General features: G+C 39.3%; 1 protein-coding gene across 3 annotated transcripts in view; it reads left to right on the top strand.

Moving 5' to 3' along the window:
* MPPED2 (metallophosphoesterase domain containing 2) overlaps positions 1-16591 on the top strand; it is a 101723-nt gene that overhangs the window by 25639 nt on the left and 59493 nt on the right. For all 3 annotated transcript variants that reach the window (XM_061462774.1, XM_061462775.1, XM_061462776.1), the window contains exon 3: positions 11478-11659. In XM_061462774.1, the coding sequence (XP_061318758.1) occupies positions 11478-11659 (182 nt within the window). The remainder of the gene's footprint in view (positions 1-11477; positions 11660-16591) is intronic.

Genomic DNA, 16591 nt, shown 5'->3' with positions numbered 1-16591 from the left:
CTACAGCCCTCTCCAATCAAGTAACCAAGGATTTGCAGCATTTTGTTGATTGAATTCAGTTCAGCTGGGTTTCATGTCAGACGTGTATGTCAGAGAAATGATACTAGTTGTAATGAAGGCAATTGCACTAGAAAGATAATGAGTAGAAAGATAAATGTGAAAAATTCTATCCATTAGAATTTACATTTCTCTGCCTCTAATGAAGTTACTGCGAAGGACTGAGAGTATATAGAAGAGCAGAACTTGATTCTGGTATTTCACAGAAAATGATACAAAGTAAATTCATATTTTTTCTGTAGACCCTGAGACTAATTGAGATCTCTCACCAATCTAAATCTAGAATTCAGGCTGAGTTTAAGATGACTGGTATCAAAATTTGTCGTCATGGAGTTACTAGGAGTATGGCAATATGAGGCCAACTGTGTGACTATATGACGTGAAAGCTGACATGATTTCAGGGAACTGTTTTAACGTAGTACTGAGCTTTTTAATAACCTGGATGCTGAGTAAGAGCCTGTATTTTGGTGTTGGTAGAAGCTAGTTAATAATCTCCTCTGTTTCTATTAAAAACAAGGACTTAACTATTGAAGGAAAGCTAAATTGCTGTCTGTATTTTATCATCTTCCCTGCAGAAAGCTTCTTAAACCTTAAGAGGAGCTAGAGCTGAAAGCTCTGACAAGGGCTGAGATAATTCATATACATGAGGCTGAGCAGCAAAAGGCCTTTTAAGATAGCAGGGCTATTATGAAGGGTTTTATTTAGTAGAAAAATAGTGTTAGATGCCTGCATTGTGATGGGAAGCATTTTATTACTAATATCTCTAAAAAGTTTGATGGAGCTTGGAGAGAATGCAGGAGAGAATGTACTTTCTAACAGAGACAGATTTTTGTCCTAGTTCAGATCCATGAATTATTTTTGTAGGTAACATAGTCTGCCAAATTATTTCTTAAAAATAATATCTCCTGCTGCATGAATACTAGGAAATTTCTTTGACTTACATGTTCTGCTCTGTTTGTTCACCAATATCCTACTAACATCAGTAACAATTTCATAGGATTCTGATGGCACTCTATGCCCTTAGTAACTTAAAAATGGGAACTGGTGGTGTTTGCTCAGCATGAATTGTCTTTCCTTTGAACAGAATTTTGGACCCAGTTCCATCACCCATGTGGAAGTCAAATCATAAGGCAGCACAGCAGAGAGAGTCATATTTATTAGCACTCTCGTTCAGGAGAGAAGTAGCACTTTGCTTGCATGGAGATGGAATTGCATCTCATCCCTGGAGAGAGTGATACCTCCAGGTACGTAAAATGATTGAGAAGGCTAAGTGCAGAGGTTCTTGCTTGCACTGTATACTTGGATTAAAGACCACCACTTGTATTTCCCGAGCTGAAAGTCAATGAAATTTCAAGTAGAAATAAGACTAAATATATACTGGGGGTAGGGGAAATCAGAAGCAACCTCAAGTGGTTTTGTGCAAACACTAGGCTTAATCCTGTGGGTGTCTAAACACTATTTGTCTCTGAAACATAAAGATAAGATTTTAGATTTGGTAGCAAATTCTGAAATGGTAATCAGTTTTCCTCAAAACTCTTTCAAGTCCAGTTGTTTTATTACATAAGAGTTATTGCCTATTTGCTGAATTTATCATCTCCGAGAAAACAGTATTGAGTTATATTTATGAATTCTGTACGGTTTAGGAAACTCCAGGTTTCTTTCTTAACAAAATGGGCATCGAAAATGGAGTATACGCTGCAATACATGCTTATATAATTGTTTTTTGACAGAACTGTGTAACTCATCTGTTTTCTGCATTTGTCCCTGAGACCAAAATTGTCCTAATTGCTGAGAAAGATGGTATTTTTGATCTGTCAGGTTAGACTAAAAATAAATTGAATCTGTCCTGGAGGTCTGCTTTTATTTTTTTGGGGATGGAGTTTTTTTGCATTACAGTTTGAAAAATTGTTATACTGTTGAAGCAAGAGCTCTAAAGCCTTCACTGTAGTTTTCACCCTAGAAATAAGTCCCCCTCATTTTTCTGACTTGTGCAATTGAAATGATTGGAGGGAGACCACAAATTAATGTAGCATCGTTCTTACTGAGATAGAAAAGTGTGTATTTTTCAGATCTCATTGTCCTTAAATTAAAATTTGATCTAAAAGCACTTCTCTTTGGGTTTGGTACACCAAATTATACTTTCTGAGTATATAACATATATATGTTATATATATGTTTATATATATGTTATATATATGTTTATATATATATAACATATATATGTTATATATATGTTATATAATATAATATGTTTTAATATACATTTTATATGCTGAGTCAGTGTTTGTAGATCTTACAGTAGGGAAATGGAAATCTGTTTCTGGTGTAGAGAGAGCTTACTGACCTACTTTCCTAGTAGGTGCATTCTTATCAGCAAATGAGTTCTTTGGGGCAAGGGGAAGGCATAATTTATAGCAGTTCCCAACAACCACAACACAAGAATGTGGGAAAAGTGTTTCTTAATGACTTTTAATTGAAACCATACCAGCATAAAACCTGCAATTTACTGTTTTATTTAAAGGAAACATTTACCTGGGCCTTAGGGTGATGCTTTTACTGGCGTTGATACTGTTTCAGTTCTGTTTTGCTTCTCTAATTTTTCAAAAGCCACTTACAAATTTTAGAAGGTATTTCATTGACTAAAAAGAAATTTCATCTGCAACGGTATGATTAATAGGATTTTCAAAAGCACTCAAGCAATTCCCATTAATTTCGAGGGTGGTTAGGTACTTCAGAAGAAAGACCAGCTGACTACTTGCCCCCAAAGAACACCATAGAAAAACTGGATTTTAGCTCTTTCTGTTTTTATAACTGACCAGCATCTGGGATTAACAGAGTTTGGACTCCTTATTGGTTGAGGTATATATTGGGCTGAGAAGATGTATTATTATAAATTCCTTATAAAGGAGGGTTTTCTTAAGTTTGTCCAAATGGTGACAGTGGATAATATAGGTCTTTTCTGTTTAATCTCATAAATCTCACTGGAAGTAAACCAGCTCCAAAACCTGTAATAAAAAGATCCATCATTTCCCTGCAACTATAATTGTTGGAAATGCTAGGAGTGAGCTGCTGAGTGGTGCATTGAATCCTCCTGTGGGTTTGTAAATGTAATTTATTTTTTTTTCTTTCCACATTGCACCGAGGCACAATTAATGCCATTTCTGAAACAAATCTCAGACCTCTGGTTTACGGTTTCCAGAACTCTCTCTAAGCTTTTGATGGGTGACACATGTACATGGAGGTTTCCAGAAGAGGCGTGGCTTTCTTAGATATATGTGCTTGTACAAATAAGATCTACCAGTGAGAGTGTTGAGAGGTATTTGAATCCCTTTCTTTTTAGTCAGAGCAGACGCCAGATGTTTTCTTGGTGTTTGACCATACTGGAAGATAAGAGTCAAGTTAACAAAAGCACTAATATCTATGATTTGAACAATTAATGGTTGACAGTGGCCAGCTAAATCACTGCTATATTTTGGCATTCATTGTGTTTACTGAGAGGTAATGAGTATTTGGCTTTGTGTCATTCAGCATGTGTTGTATCACTAAATCAGCTCTGTGACTGTGCATGTATATATTTTCTGTCTGGGTATCTCTATCATGGGCTGAATTTATGCTGTAAGAATTTGCGTACTGTCCACCTTTCACTGGGTGGTACAATGTGATCGGATAATATGCCTGTCCCATTCACCACAGTTTTTGTAGTTTCCCTTTTAAAATCAGGAGGTCAGGTATAAATATAGAGAATTTAATCTGTTTGCCAAACCACTTTATAAAAGTCACTACAGCTTCAGAAATACTTGTGAAAGGCCTGTTTTGTTTGGAATTTTAAAATCCAAGTTACGGATTGACAGTAACTCTTGACTGAATGCAGTGAATTTTCAGGACCAGGGATCTTTATGCAGTGTGCCTGGATGGATGCCTCCTGTGGGACAGCCAGGAGTGACAGATGCTTGCTGAGCTTTCTGGTTCCCAGCATTAGCTGTGGATGGGCAACCAGTGAGTTCTCTAATGCAAGGTGGCTGTGGGAAAGGAGCTCCTGGAAGCGGAGGCAGAGGTGCAGGGTGGCCCTGGTGAGGTGACTTGCAGACGTTTTCTTATGTGGTGTGTTGGCTTCTGTATCACCTCTGATGGTTAGGCTGAAGCAACCAGTGCTGCCTCTGTGGTGTGCTGTTACTAGTCACTCTGATGGGTTTCCTGCCAGAACTTTATCTCCAGTTTGTTTGCTCCCCTGTTGGCTGAGGAAAGCTGCGGTAACCTGTGGTGGCTGTTGTCACCCAGGGTACAAGGGTCTTAAGCGCAAAAATTGAAGTGGTTATTGTCAGCTGGATGTGGTATTCTCCATCTCGTTTTCCAGGCATGTACGTTTTACTGCTTTTAATCAGTTCCTGTGACTGTGCCCTCATTATACAGAGTCTCATTGAAGGTTGGGGTCGAAAGCTGTGCCTGGGAAACCAGCGTCTGCCCTGGTAGTCATGGTAGGATGACTCGAGGAAATGAATCATAGAATAGTTTGGGTTGGAAAGGATCTTCAAAGCTCATCCAGTCCAGCACCCCTGCAATGAGCAGGGACGTCTTCAACTAGATCAGATTACTCAGAACCACATCCAGCCTGGCCTTGAATGTGTCCAGGGATGCTGCATCCACCAACGTCTCTGGGCAACCTGTGCCAGTGTTTTACCACCCTCACTGTAAAGAATTTTTTCGTCACCTCCAGCCTGAATCTCCCCTCTTTCAGTTTAAAACCATCACCCCTCATCCTATTGCAACAGGCTCTGCTAAAAAGTCTCTCCCCATCTTTCTGGTAGGACCCTTTTACGTATCGGAAGGCCACACTAAGGTCTCCCCAGAGTCACCATGCCAACAGTCTAATAGCCTCCCTTAGCACAATTTGACTTTTTCTGGATTTTTGTCATCTAAGAGCTTTGGTCTTGACCTGTTGGCTCTGGTGTATGCCCAGCGGCGGCCCTCTCACTGGTGTTTTCATTGTGGTGGGCAAGGGGCTGCCCTTTTCCTGCCTGCCTGGCTATGGGGTGTTGAAGATGGGCAGCGTGTGTGTGTGGGGAGTGTAAGAGTGCTTCAGTAAAGGAAAAAGTAAAATACCTGGATCTTCCAAGATGCCTTACAAATTTGGGGAACCACATCCAGAGCAGCAGCCTTCCAGTATCTGAAGGGTGCCTACAAGTTTTCTGGAGAGGAACTCTTCATTAGGGACTGTAGTGGTAGGACAATAGGGAATGGGTTTAAACTTAAACAGGGGAGATTTTGGTTGGATATAAGGAGGAAGTTCTTCCCTGTGAGGGTGGTGAGGCCCTAGCACAGGTTGCCCAGAGAAGCTGTGGCTGCCCCATCCCTGGCAGTGTTCAAGGCCAGGTTGGACAGGTCTAGTGGAAGGTGTCCCTGCCCATGGCAGGAGGTTGGAACTGAATGAGCTTTAAGGTCCCTTCCAACCCAAACCAGTCTGGGATTCTGTGCAACTGCAGAGCAACCTAGGCATGGAAGGCTTGCTTGCTTGTAGCTTTGGGAGAGTGAAGCAGCTCAAGAGATTTTGTCTAAGTTCTAATGAAGAACACGGCACTGTGTCTGCTCCACACTTGATGCTGGAGTTTTCGTTTTTTAATCTGATAGTGTGTAAAGCCTTTAGTAATGTGTTCATGTTCATATCGGCTTGATCAGCTTACGCTAAATGACACTCCAGATCATGTGAAGACTCATGTTAATGTTGTGAACTGAAGATTTTAAATTAAGATACCAAAGTTTTTGTTTAAAAATGTAGACACAATTACAGTTTGATTTTGATATAGTCCTTCTGGTATGTGGCATTAAAAATGGGTTCTAAAATCATGAACTTGGCCTGGTAGTTCTCAGATCTTTCTACAAATAAGAACAATTAGACATCTTTTATTTTCATTCCGTTTCTTAACTGTCTGGAGGGCATACAGATGCATTTCATGCTTTTACTTCAGCTGACAGACTTACTGACATATTTTAGCGAAAATAATTTAGGCACAGGTCTCGCGTCGTCATCCAATTCCAGGGCTTCAGGACTTGGGACTGACTGTAACAAAGATCACAATATAACAAAGCTGTGAGATGTGGCTACTGGGAGTACATTGCAAGGAGTTTTCACAGAAATTCTCCTGAACTTCCCATGCCAGAGGGAGCATGCGTTGACAGAGGTATGAATTCAAAGAGAGAAAAGCTGAAGATGTAGAAAATATATTGCTTTTGTTTTCCAGTTTCAACAAAATTCTTTTGTTGCCCTAGCTGAGGAGGATGAACTAGCAGCACTTAGAAACAGGCTTTTAAGAGTGGTTTTGCAGCAAATGTTTGTATTTTAATCCTAAACTAAATATACCAATCTAACTGGCTGTTTGAAAAAGTATTTGGTTTACAAATTTTGAAAATAGGTGTAGCAGGAAGAGTAAAAGATTTTGCAAGAGGAAGCTGAACTGTAACCTGACTATTCATAGCAAGTGTGAGTAGGAGGGTTTTTTAAAGCTAATATGATACGGTTTTAATACAGAAAAGCTAGATAGATTGGGTTTTAATATGGAATAGTTACTAGATAGCATGTTGCCAAATGACTCCCAAACCAGTAGAGGAAGGGCAAAACACACACAGATTTTTAGGTGGTACACAGGCCTGAAGTCTGTGCTTTAAGTGAGTCTGTAATGAATACTGATTCAGATGTCATAAAAATCCAAACCCACAAGTTCAGTCATAGGTACAATCCAATGGAGAAATGAAAAAGAGATGAAAAGTCAGCATATGATGTGGCACAGCCAAGGGAGGATTGTGGGCCTCTGTGTCATGGGAATATTCGTGCATCTGGTGAGCCTGGGAAAGATTAAAATCACAGAATCGTAGAATCCCTTCTGACCCAATCCATTTGAATTGGAAAGGACCTTAAAGCTCATCCAGTTCCAACCCCCTGTTATGGGCAGGGAGACACGTTCCACTAGGCCAGGTTACTTCAAGCCCCATCCAGCCTGGCCTTGAACACTGAGAGGGATGGGGCATGGCAAGTAACTAAATGTTAGATATTCAAGTCTAGGCTGGTCAGCATCTGCTACTTCTAGTCTGTGGCTGTGTAATTTTCTGAGGATTCCTGTTGTATCTGCTGCAAAACAGACAAAAATACAGCATTATGAGCTGTGCTGGTTTTGGCTGGGATACAGTTGATTTTAAATTACGTGGTTTTCTGCATCAACTGGTGACTTGTTCATCTGTAGCAAAGCCAACAGAACCAGCTTACAAGTAGTGGGCTGTAAGCAGCAGTGCTGGTTTGAGTTGTAGGGTTTGGGGTAGGGAGGAGGGTTTTTCAGCATCTGTAAATGTTTTGTCTGGCATAGGGCTGCATTCATCTAAGTGATTTATTCAGCGTAAGGAACTGGAAATTCTTCCTGCCTTAATGTTTAAGATTTTTATTCCATCTTCACAGATGAATTGGTTTCTTGGGAATTGTTGTGTAAGAGGGGATTTGGGGTTTGCATATCTCAAAACCCAAGAGAGCAGGGAAGTGAAAAGGCTGGGGGTTCAGGTCTCTTAGCACAGGCATTCCCGAGGACCGGCTAACCAAGCCAGAGCTCTGTATTTTCAGCATTCAGACTCACCCATGCAGAATTATCCTTTGAAACCAAAACTTTCTAATCCTTTCAGGAAAATGCTGTTTGTGTCTTACCTAATTTTTCTGTTGCATAGTGTGACATCCTTCTGTGTTGTTCATTGTTGCTTATTTTACTTCATCTCTGCTTTTAAAGCATAAAGCCATGACAAAATTTGCTGTCTGATGGATGAGGACAGTGTACAGCTCCAAAGGCATGTGTTCCCTGGAAGCAGTATTCCCTGGGAGCAGCTGTAAACTGTAAATGTGAGGTTTGTGCCTGAGGGACTCTCCCTCTTTATGAGAACAACTGGTGGTAAGGGCAGTTTAGTAAAGCCAAGTAATTAATTACCTGATAAACAAAGCCCTTATGGAAGTGTATGATGATTATATAGTCCCTTCTGATACCTAAACCCTTACCATAAACGCGTTAAATGTGGCAGATCTTCTTTGCTGCCATGATCTTATAAAGCAGTCATTGATCAACTGCCTTATGGATTTTCATTCTGGGCCTTATATAACCTTCTGAAAAAATGCCCAAGTGCCTGGTTTTCTAAGGTGCAAGAGATCTTAGGATAAGTAACTACCTATTAGAAGCTGTCTGTACAGGAAGTTAGGTGCCCAAAATCATTACTAACTTAAGGCAAAAAAAAAAAATCTTCATTCATTTTGATACGTGGCTGTTTTCTCAGGTTGTTTTTCATTTCCTGATTTTCTGTGTTAATCCCAATGTATGAACATTTAAATTATTCAGGAGTAACATTTATTGCATCTTTTCATGAGCATGCTTTCCCAAATGCAGTCATCAAGTAATCTGTAAAGTGTTTTGGTCTGATGGCTTAAGAAGACTGAAAAATGAAGTATTTGTGGTGATGGAGAGTGTCAGAATTAGCTGGATGCACTGTGTTTGAGCAAATGGGAAAGAGTATGTTGGATTTCTTGGGTATGTGCTCTGATTCAGCAGACTGGTGGAGGGCAAGGCTGAAATAATTATTTTACCTCCTTTGTCACCAAAGCCTGACAAAAACTGGGGGGGGGGGAAAAGCTGTGCTTGCTGCAGTTCAGAGTCCAGTCCTCTCGTGATGTAGTGAAACAGAAAATCTTGCATTACTGTTTGCCATACTGTAGCTGTGGATAAAAAGAAAACTTGAGCCTTTAGGACCGGCAATAACACCACTTTTATTAAGTTTCTATTGAAGGACTATTTTCAGTAAGATAAATTGATGGGCTGAGCACAATAGCATTCAGTATCTCACTTTCAAATACATAGTGTGCAAGTGCTACTGAATAAGAGAAGAAATTGAGCTAAGAGGTAGGAAAAAGGTTACTTGGCAACATCATAGTGTTTGTAAAGAGGAGAAAGAAGGGTCAGGAACTTAATGAATTTTGATGATAGAATTTTCTGTAAGGCAGTCATTGGATGAATAGAAAACTCCTAAACCAGATTTTGGTGTTACACTGTAGTAGGGATTGCCTAAAGCAAAACAGGGTTTGTCTGGAAACAAACTGCAGAGACTAGCAAAAGCATAGCTGCTGCGTACAAACAAACTTGAGCTCCCCAGAGGCAAGCAGTGCTGAGGCAGAGACGAGCTGAACAAGGCATGTGAGGAGAGCTGGTGTTCATTTTTTGTATTGTCTGGAGTAAAGGTACTTGGAAGTGTGGAAGTGATTGGGAGAGACCCACGTTTACTCTGTTTCGGCTTACCGTCAGTGTCTGGGAGGAAGACACCAAATAGAAAAGCACTGTGGCCTATAATTACAGTTCTGTTCAGCTTGCCAGCATGATTTCAATGGTTGAATGAATTTTCCTCTGTAATAATAACTTAGTAATTTCTGACCCTTGCAGAAAAGAATCCATTGATTGTCAGAGTTGTAGTGGCAACCAGTTGTATGGCTCAACTAATTGTACCTGGTGCTTTGGGTAGAATAGGAGGTGCAATGCCAAAACAAAGTACCTACCAAACTCCCCCTTCTCATCCACTCCAGCCTGCAGTAAAATGATCTTGTAGAGTCTTAATTTTGTAAATTAATTCATTGGATCATGGCAACCAAATGTGGTACATTTATGGTAAATACACTTTGATTTGAAATACTAATTATGGTACCTAGAAGAATGCAGTCTAACAAATAACTTCCCCCCCCCCCCCCCATGCTAAAATTTTAGCTGTTAGTAATCATTCTACCAAATACAAAAGGCTCAGTAAAATCTTATTCAGTGCATTCATGTGGGGTTTTTTTTTTTTCCACTGGAGACCAGTACATATCCATATGGAGTTTGACTTTTTGAACCACTAAAACACTGCTGAGTATATATGCTGAATTGCTCCTTGGAGAATGTTTTGGTTTTTCTCACCTAAGGGGGGGAGATTAAGTTAAAGACACTGTTGGAAGTTTTCACACGGTTCGGTGTGTAGTAAACACTAAATACTAATTTACTTTACTAAAAATAGTAAATACTGTTCAAGTAAATAATGGAATACTTCAACATCTCATTACAAATACACGGATTTAACAAAAACATTTGCATTGATGTGTGCTAGTTACTCAGTGTGGAGAGTAAAACTAATAAAACGTATTTCATCTTTTCACTTTCAAGCACCAATTTTTTAGTATCTGTTATGCCAGTTTGTCCCAATAACTCTTAGAAGAGCATTATTTTAGGTGTTTTAAAGCACTTAGAGATTGGTTTCACTGCTGTCATGATTTGAGACTATTATTGATGGACTATTATTTTGACCCTAAATACCTCAAAATTTCTAGCTGAAGCTAAGCTCTAACCATGATTAAAGTGGCACATCAACGGAATGGGTTGAAGTTTTGTGAAGCTGGGATGAGGTTTTCTGTGGCAATCTAGATGCTGTGCTATTCAGATGACAGTAACTCTGCAGAGAAATAATTGCTATTCTAAAGTAGGCAGTGTGTTGGCTTGTGTATTTTAAGTTATTCTGTTAAAAATTGCAATGTCTAACCACAAAGTATGCATAAAGCTCTTCTCTTTTATTGTTCCCTATACTCCTTATATTTAAAAAAAACACAGAACCAGAACACCTTAAAAGAAAACTTCTGTGATGGGTCATGTATAGTTGATAAGATCAAATTAACTGCTGTAGCTTGGAAATTACCAGTAGAAATAAATTTTTAACATCACTTGGTTTAGGAAAAAAAACAACAAATGTTTAATCTGTGACTGCTTAATCTCTACCACATCAGTTCCTGACTTTACAGATTTTGGAAATACGAGCTCAGAATTTTGTACGAGTGTAAGAAGTTATTGTTAGACTCAGTTCTGCAATTTCTGTCTTCATCAAAGCACTCCTGAATATACCTGATTTTGTGTAAATCAGTATTCCTGCTGGAATCGGCAGGAGTGCCTGTGCTGTTGGACAAAATCAGGTGATAAGCTGATCACCTCAAATGAGAGGTGATCATTGTGAGAGGTGATCACATTGCTGGCTCACCTGTGAGACCTGTTATTTCATGGCCCATGCTTGTCCATAAGGCAAGTGATGGAAAAAATATAGCTGAATTAGAAGTCTCTTGAACCTGTTTTTATTCCAGTGCTTAAGTTAACTTTAGTATCAGAAACTGGCCACATCTTGTGTTTTTTTTTAATCTCCCTGTTTTACCAGGTGAGTATTTAAGGAGCACTGTGGTCCTTCTGGATTTTTGGCAGTGTTGCATTACAGTCATTTCCTTCAGCATGGTGTGTGTAAATGGATGTGTGTCTGTGTGCATGCACACTTACGTAGAGATGAAATAATAGATGCTAGGGTTTTAACCTTGTAACTGTTACGAGATCTTTATGTGTCTGCTTTAGGGTCGACCCTATCCCATATGACACTCCAAAACCAGCGGGCCACACGCGATTTGTCTGCGTCTCAGACACACACTCCAGAACAGATGGCATCCAGATGCCTTATGGGGACATCCTTCTCCACACGGGCGATTTCACCGAGCTGGGACTGCCCTCAGAGGTTAAGAAGTTTAATGACTGGTTAGGTAAGGAATTACTGCCTTTTGGTGACCCCAATTAACCTCTCCTGTCCAAGTGTCAGTCACTGCCTCCTAATTGAATTAGAGCGCTTCAAAATCCCCCCACCCACCTTTGCTCCACTTGTCCTCCTGTGATGTGCTGTTTCTAGGCTCAGTATGATTCTGTTAATTAAGACAAATTTAGAGACTTTACTGTATTTCTGCATTATCTTGAGGGAAAAGATTGTCATTCAACAGCCAGGATTGTGTAGCCTTATGTTGCTGAGGGGGTGGTGGCATTGTAGATGAATGCATACAGTGTCCCATGAGTTGATGCTGTGGGGTTTTATAGCCACAGCCGAAACTATTGCTCACTGTGGTTTGGGTTTACTGTAATTTAGAGGAGTGCTGAAAGCTGCAATGGATTTGGAAAGGATGAAAGTCCTTCTTCCCACAATATAAGATGGCAAAATCAATAATACTGTTTGGAAGAAGATAATTTTTTGGGCAAAATCAGTAATACTGTTTGGAAGAAGATAATTTTTTGGGGTGGTATACACATGGTTGCCCCTTTGAGTTAGAATACTGGCATGGGATCTTTGAATGCAGGTACTCAATGCCTCTTTGGTAGAATGCCTTTCATATTATGCTGTATTTGATAGCAGTGCCTTGATACTATGTTACTGCAGTTGAGGCCAATTAAGTTGCAACAGCCAAACAACAAAATAAAGGAGGGGAACTTGTGCAAGGATGCTCCTGTTACAAATGCTGCTGCTAGGCTGGCTGTGTACTGCCATGTCACTACTTGCACTAGAAATACCCAGAGGTGAAGGTGACTTGATCAGATGATCTTAAAGAAATTTTAGAATTAATTTACAGCATTATAGAAAAACTTCTGAAAGCATAGCTTTGTCATCAGACTCCTCCATCAGCACAGTTTGTCTTGCCTACTCTGTGACGGCCACATCTCTACATTCCTTTAATAGCATCATTTTATTCCACTGGAGTTCGTTGACTGATCCTTCAACAAATAAGAGCATTTGGATTTACAAAAGGAATTTTTAAATAGAAGAGCTTCCATATTCTCTGTCTTTTCACCCTTCTTTGCGTTTTCTCCGTACTATTTCTTTTATTATCCTGACCTCCTCTTAGTTCCACAGCCCAATCGTTTTTCCTTCTTTTTATTGCTATTGGGACTGGGGCTTCCAGATACTGCCACCTTAGTGTAATTTAGTTCTATCATTCTTATTTCTGGAAGGCAGAACTAGATGTTACAAGCCCAAAACTATTCTTTCTCTAGGAATGTAATAGCAGGACTGGGAAGTAAGAAGTGGTAGGAGAAGCAGGTGAGTACGTACATGAGCCGAGGGAAGAGTAGGAATCATCTTCCTCAACTTTTGTCTTTTTACATGCACAGTGTCCACTTGCATTTTTGTATGTGTGACAATAGCAGTTATTAGGTTTCTGGCATAAGGTGAGGCAGCAAATTGATTCTCCTGTGAAACTGTGTCGCGTTGGTCAATACTTGCTCCAGTGCTGTCCTCTGCCATCTGGAATCAAACTGCTATGAAGGCAGGCATGTACATTTGCCTTTCAGGAGTTTATTTCAGGCTCATATCTGCAAAATGGGAGTAATCGTGTTTTTCTGTTTACTACGTATATTGTGAAGATTGATACCTTCAAGGTTGTGAGGTCATGACATGTAATAGTTAAAAAGATACATGCCAGTGGCAGGCAGAAACAGGCAGGATTCATTTTTCTTCTGCTCTGTAATGGGAGGCGTGATTTTTCATCATATTTGGTAGGAACCTTATTCCAAAGCAGTGCACTGAGAACTCCCATAAAATGTAACATTGTCATTATAGAAAGAGGTTTTCGTATCTGCTATTTGCATGGTTTTCTCCACTGGCAGTCTTGTTGGAAAGCGGTAATGAAGACAAGGCATTTGTATAATTTATACCATGAGGGAAAGAAGTCAGATTAAAGTTAGGCTTCATTCTGCAGCTTATTTTACCTACTCCGTGGCAAAAAAACAGGGCCTCATGTCCATTAGGATTATAGAATAGGATAACTAAGACACAAAACCTGCCCATCATTTTCTTGGCAGGAAAGTCAAAGGAAAAGTTAAAAGATGATTACTCTGCACCCCTGCCTTGCTTGTACTTCACTGGGTGTTACAAATGCCAGAGTTACACAGGACTGAGAGCACTTGTCAACCCTGAAACAATGCGTCATGGGTCTTGCATCCTTTTGCAACTCTCTGGGTGTCTCACCTGAGCAAGATGTTGAGCATCTTGTCCACCTGTTTCATTAGTATTCATCCTTCTTCCTTGTCTCCACCACTGAATCACGGAACATGCTTTCCATGCCCTCTTTCACACTTTTAGCTCTTAGCTCTTCCTGCAACTTCTACTGGTTCTTTTGCCTTTTCCCTCTGGCTGATAAATTTTCATTATTGGTTTTGCATGAAAGTCATCTGGGCTTCTACACTGAATAACTTCTGTGGTCACTTAGTGATTACACACACTAGCTGAGGTAATTTATTCACTTTGTTTTGGTGTGAACATGTCCCTTGGGTCTTGTAACTGCTGTGATCACTTGACCTTAGTGACTGTTAAATGCTTTAAACACAGTTATTCTAAAATTATAATTGTTTTCATTAAAAATCTCTTACAGTAACTTAACTGACCTAGCAGTAAACACAGCATTACGGGCTGAGGAAGACTTAAGATGTTATTCTGTGCCCAATATATTTCTTCTTGAATGTTTCAAAATACTATTATTATGACTGTTCTTATTTTCCCCATCCATTCTCATTCAGTCATACATGTGAAATGAAATACAGGAATATCTAATTATAGCTCTGTCTTCATAGTGCGATATTTCCCTGTGATGGGAAGTGATTGAATAACTCATAAGAACTGAAGATAAAGCAAGATAAATTCAGGCAGATAGACCTTTAATGAGTGACAATATGTTTATTGTGCTCAATTAGCATGGGACTGATTGTGCATATCCTTACTTGTGTGAATAATTTGCATCTGGTTTAGTCATTTTTCTCAGATAGCCGGTTTTGTTCTTTTTTCCTCTAGCGGTTATCTCTTACTGTGTTCATTTTTTTCCCCTTCTCATGCAAAATTTCTAATATAAGGCATATTGCTGCATGAGAAAGGCAGAATTCTGCAGTGGAAGATGCAAATAAATCCAGTAGGTGAAATTGCTGCCGGTTTATGTCTGTAGAACTGAGAGTAGAATTTGGCTTTTTTTTTTTTTCCCCTGAGTTTGCCTGGTGTGGGATTTAGCACTTTGTCTGTTTCAGGTTTTCCCTTTCATGTCTTGCTTTTGTTTGGAATGAATGTTTCTTTTCATTTCTATGGGATAGTGACTTGAGGAGCTTTGTGAAAGATTTAGTGAGTTTGTACTGGAACAAATACTTCTTTACCTGTAAGATGTGTTTGCCTTTAGTATAAGCATTGTTGATAGAGCTAAAGTAAAAATTGACCATCTTTCTTTTTTTTTTTAATTTTCTTTTTCCTATGGTGGTTCATCCATCCTGCTAAAGTGAGAAGAGTGATTATACTGTTTTAATGTGGGTGATTTCTTGTTACACTCTGCATATATGGATGTGGGCCTCAGCAACATTTTGTCAGTTGTTTTAAAGTTCATTTTTATGTGAATGTTTAGTTATTGAAAATAGCAGCTCCAGCTTGGAAATGCTGGCTGTTACATGGAATAGATTGACAAAATGGGAAGAGCACTGGAAATGTGGTGGTGCTTTCGGAGGTGTGGACAGACACTTGGTTCCAGTCTATGCTTAGATTTTTGCATTAGTGCTGTAGAAACTTGAAATGCTATCCAAAACTGTAGCCAGACAACTGCCAAAATAGTGTTTGATCTTAAAGATAGTATAATTTAATCTGGAAAAAAATGAGCTGTAACAAAAATGTGTAATATTAAGATCAAGCCCTTGTCTTATCACCGTTTAAAAATTCAGGGTCACATTCCTTTTGTATCCTTTCTCAGTCTCTCTGGTCTGGCTCAGTTATTCCCTCAATTTATCTATGCTTTATCTCCCCTCCATGCATATTTCATTTAGGGTTTTGTATGAGTGTATTCCTCTTGCTGATGTACACTGAAAAACGTTTGATTGTGACGAAATATTTACTCTTGGGGACTTTCGCTCTGTAAAAGTGTATTTCTGATGTGAATTATTTTAGCATCTGACGTGACAATTTCTTATGAAATAAACCAGTAAGCTCTAAATTTCTCCATATTCAGAGGGATATTAGCTCAAAGTATTCTGAACTAATTTAGAACCAGAAAAAAGCTTATGAATAATTTAAAGTAAAATCATGGCTTTTAATGTAAAATCATGGCTTTTAATTTTAAAATCTTCCTATTTTTATAAATGGATTTATTTCTGATTTGTGTTTTTTACCATCTGGAGCATATTTTGAACCCTGTATTGCTCTACTTGTTATAGCCAGAATGAATAATTGACTAAACATAAAATACCATTTGATGAACAAAAAACCTCTTAGCACTTGAAAAAAAAAATTGCATTCATTGCAAGTGAAAGAAAATGCTGAGGTAGCTTTAATCCTTTAAGTATGTATGAGTTTTGCACAGCTGTTCTGGGAGAGAGGGAAGCAACTCCCTGGAAAATCTATTAGTCTAATTTTGAAACCAGCTATGTCTTCTGTGAGTGGCTCTGGAGAGGAGCTTCTTTAGGCTTCAGACACTGGAATGGGATACACGTATTTTAATAAGTTTGCTGGCTGGTGAAGACAGTTGACCCTTCTGTTGGCGTTTGGCATTCTGCTGTCCCTCTGATCCCATTGGGAGTTCTGTGTGATTTGCAGCATCCGGACAACGCTGACTGCCTATCTCAGAGATGCTCTCAACTGGAGAATTATGGAGACTTGGAGGTGCCCTTGCAAGCCTGTACAGACAGTTTTA

This window comes from Pezoporus flaviventris, unplaced genomic scaffold, assembly GCF_033815535.1.
Source record: "Pezoporus flaviventris isolate CSIRO_AGI_PZ_B2104156 unplaced genomic scaffold, CSIRO_AGI_Pfla_v1 ptg000036l, whole genome shotgun sequence".
Classification (NCBI taxonomy): Eukaryota; Metazoa; Chordata; class Aves; order Psittaciformes; family Psittacidae; genus Pezoporus; species Pezoporus flaviventris.
This window is presented reverse-complemented; position numbering and strand designations above follow the sequence as displayed.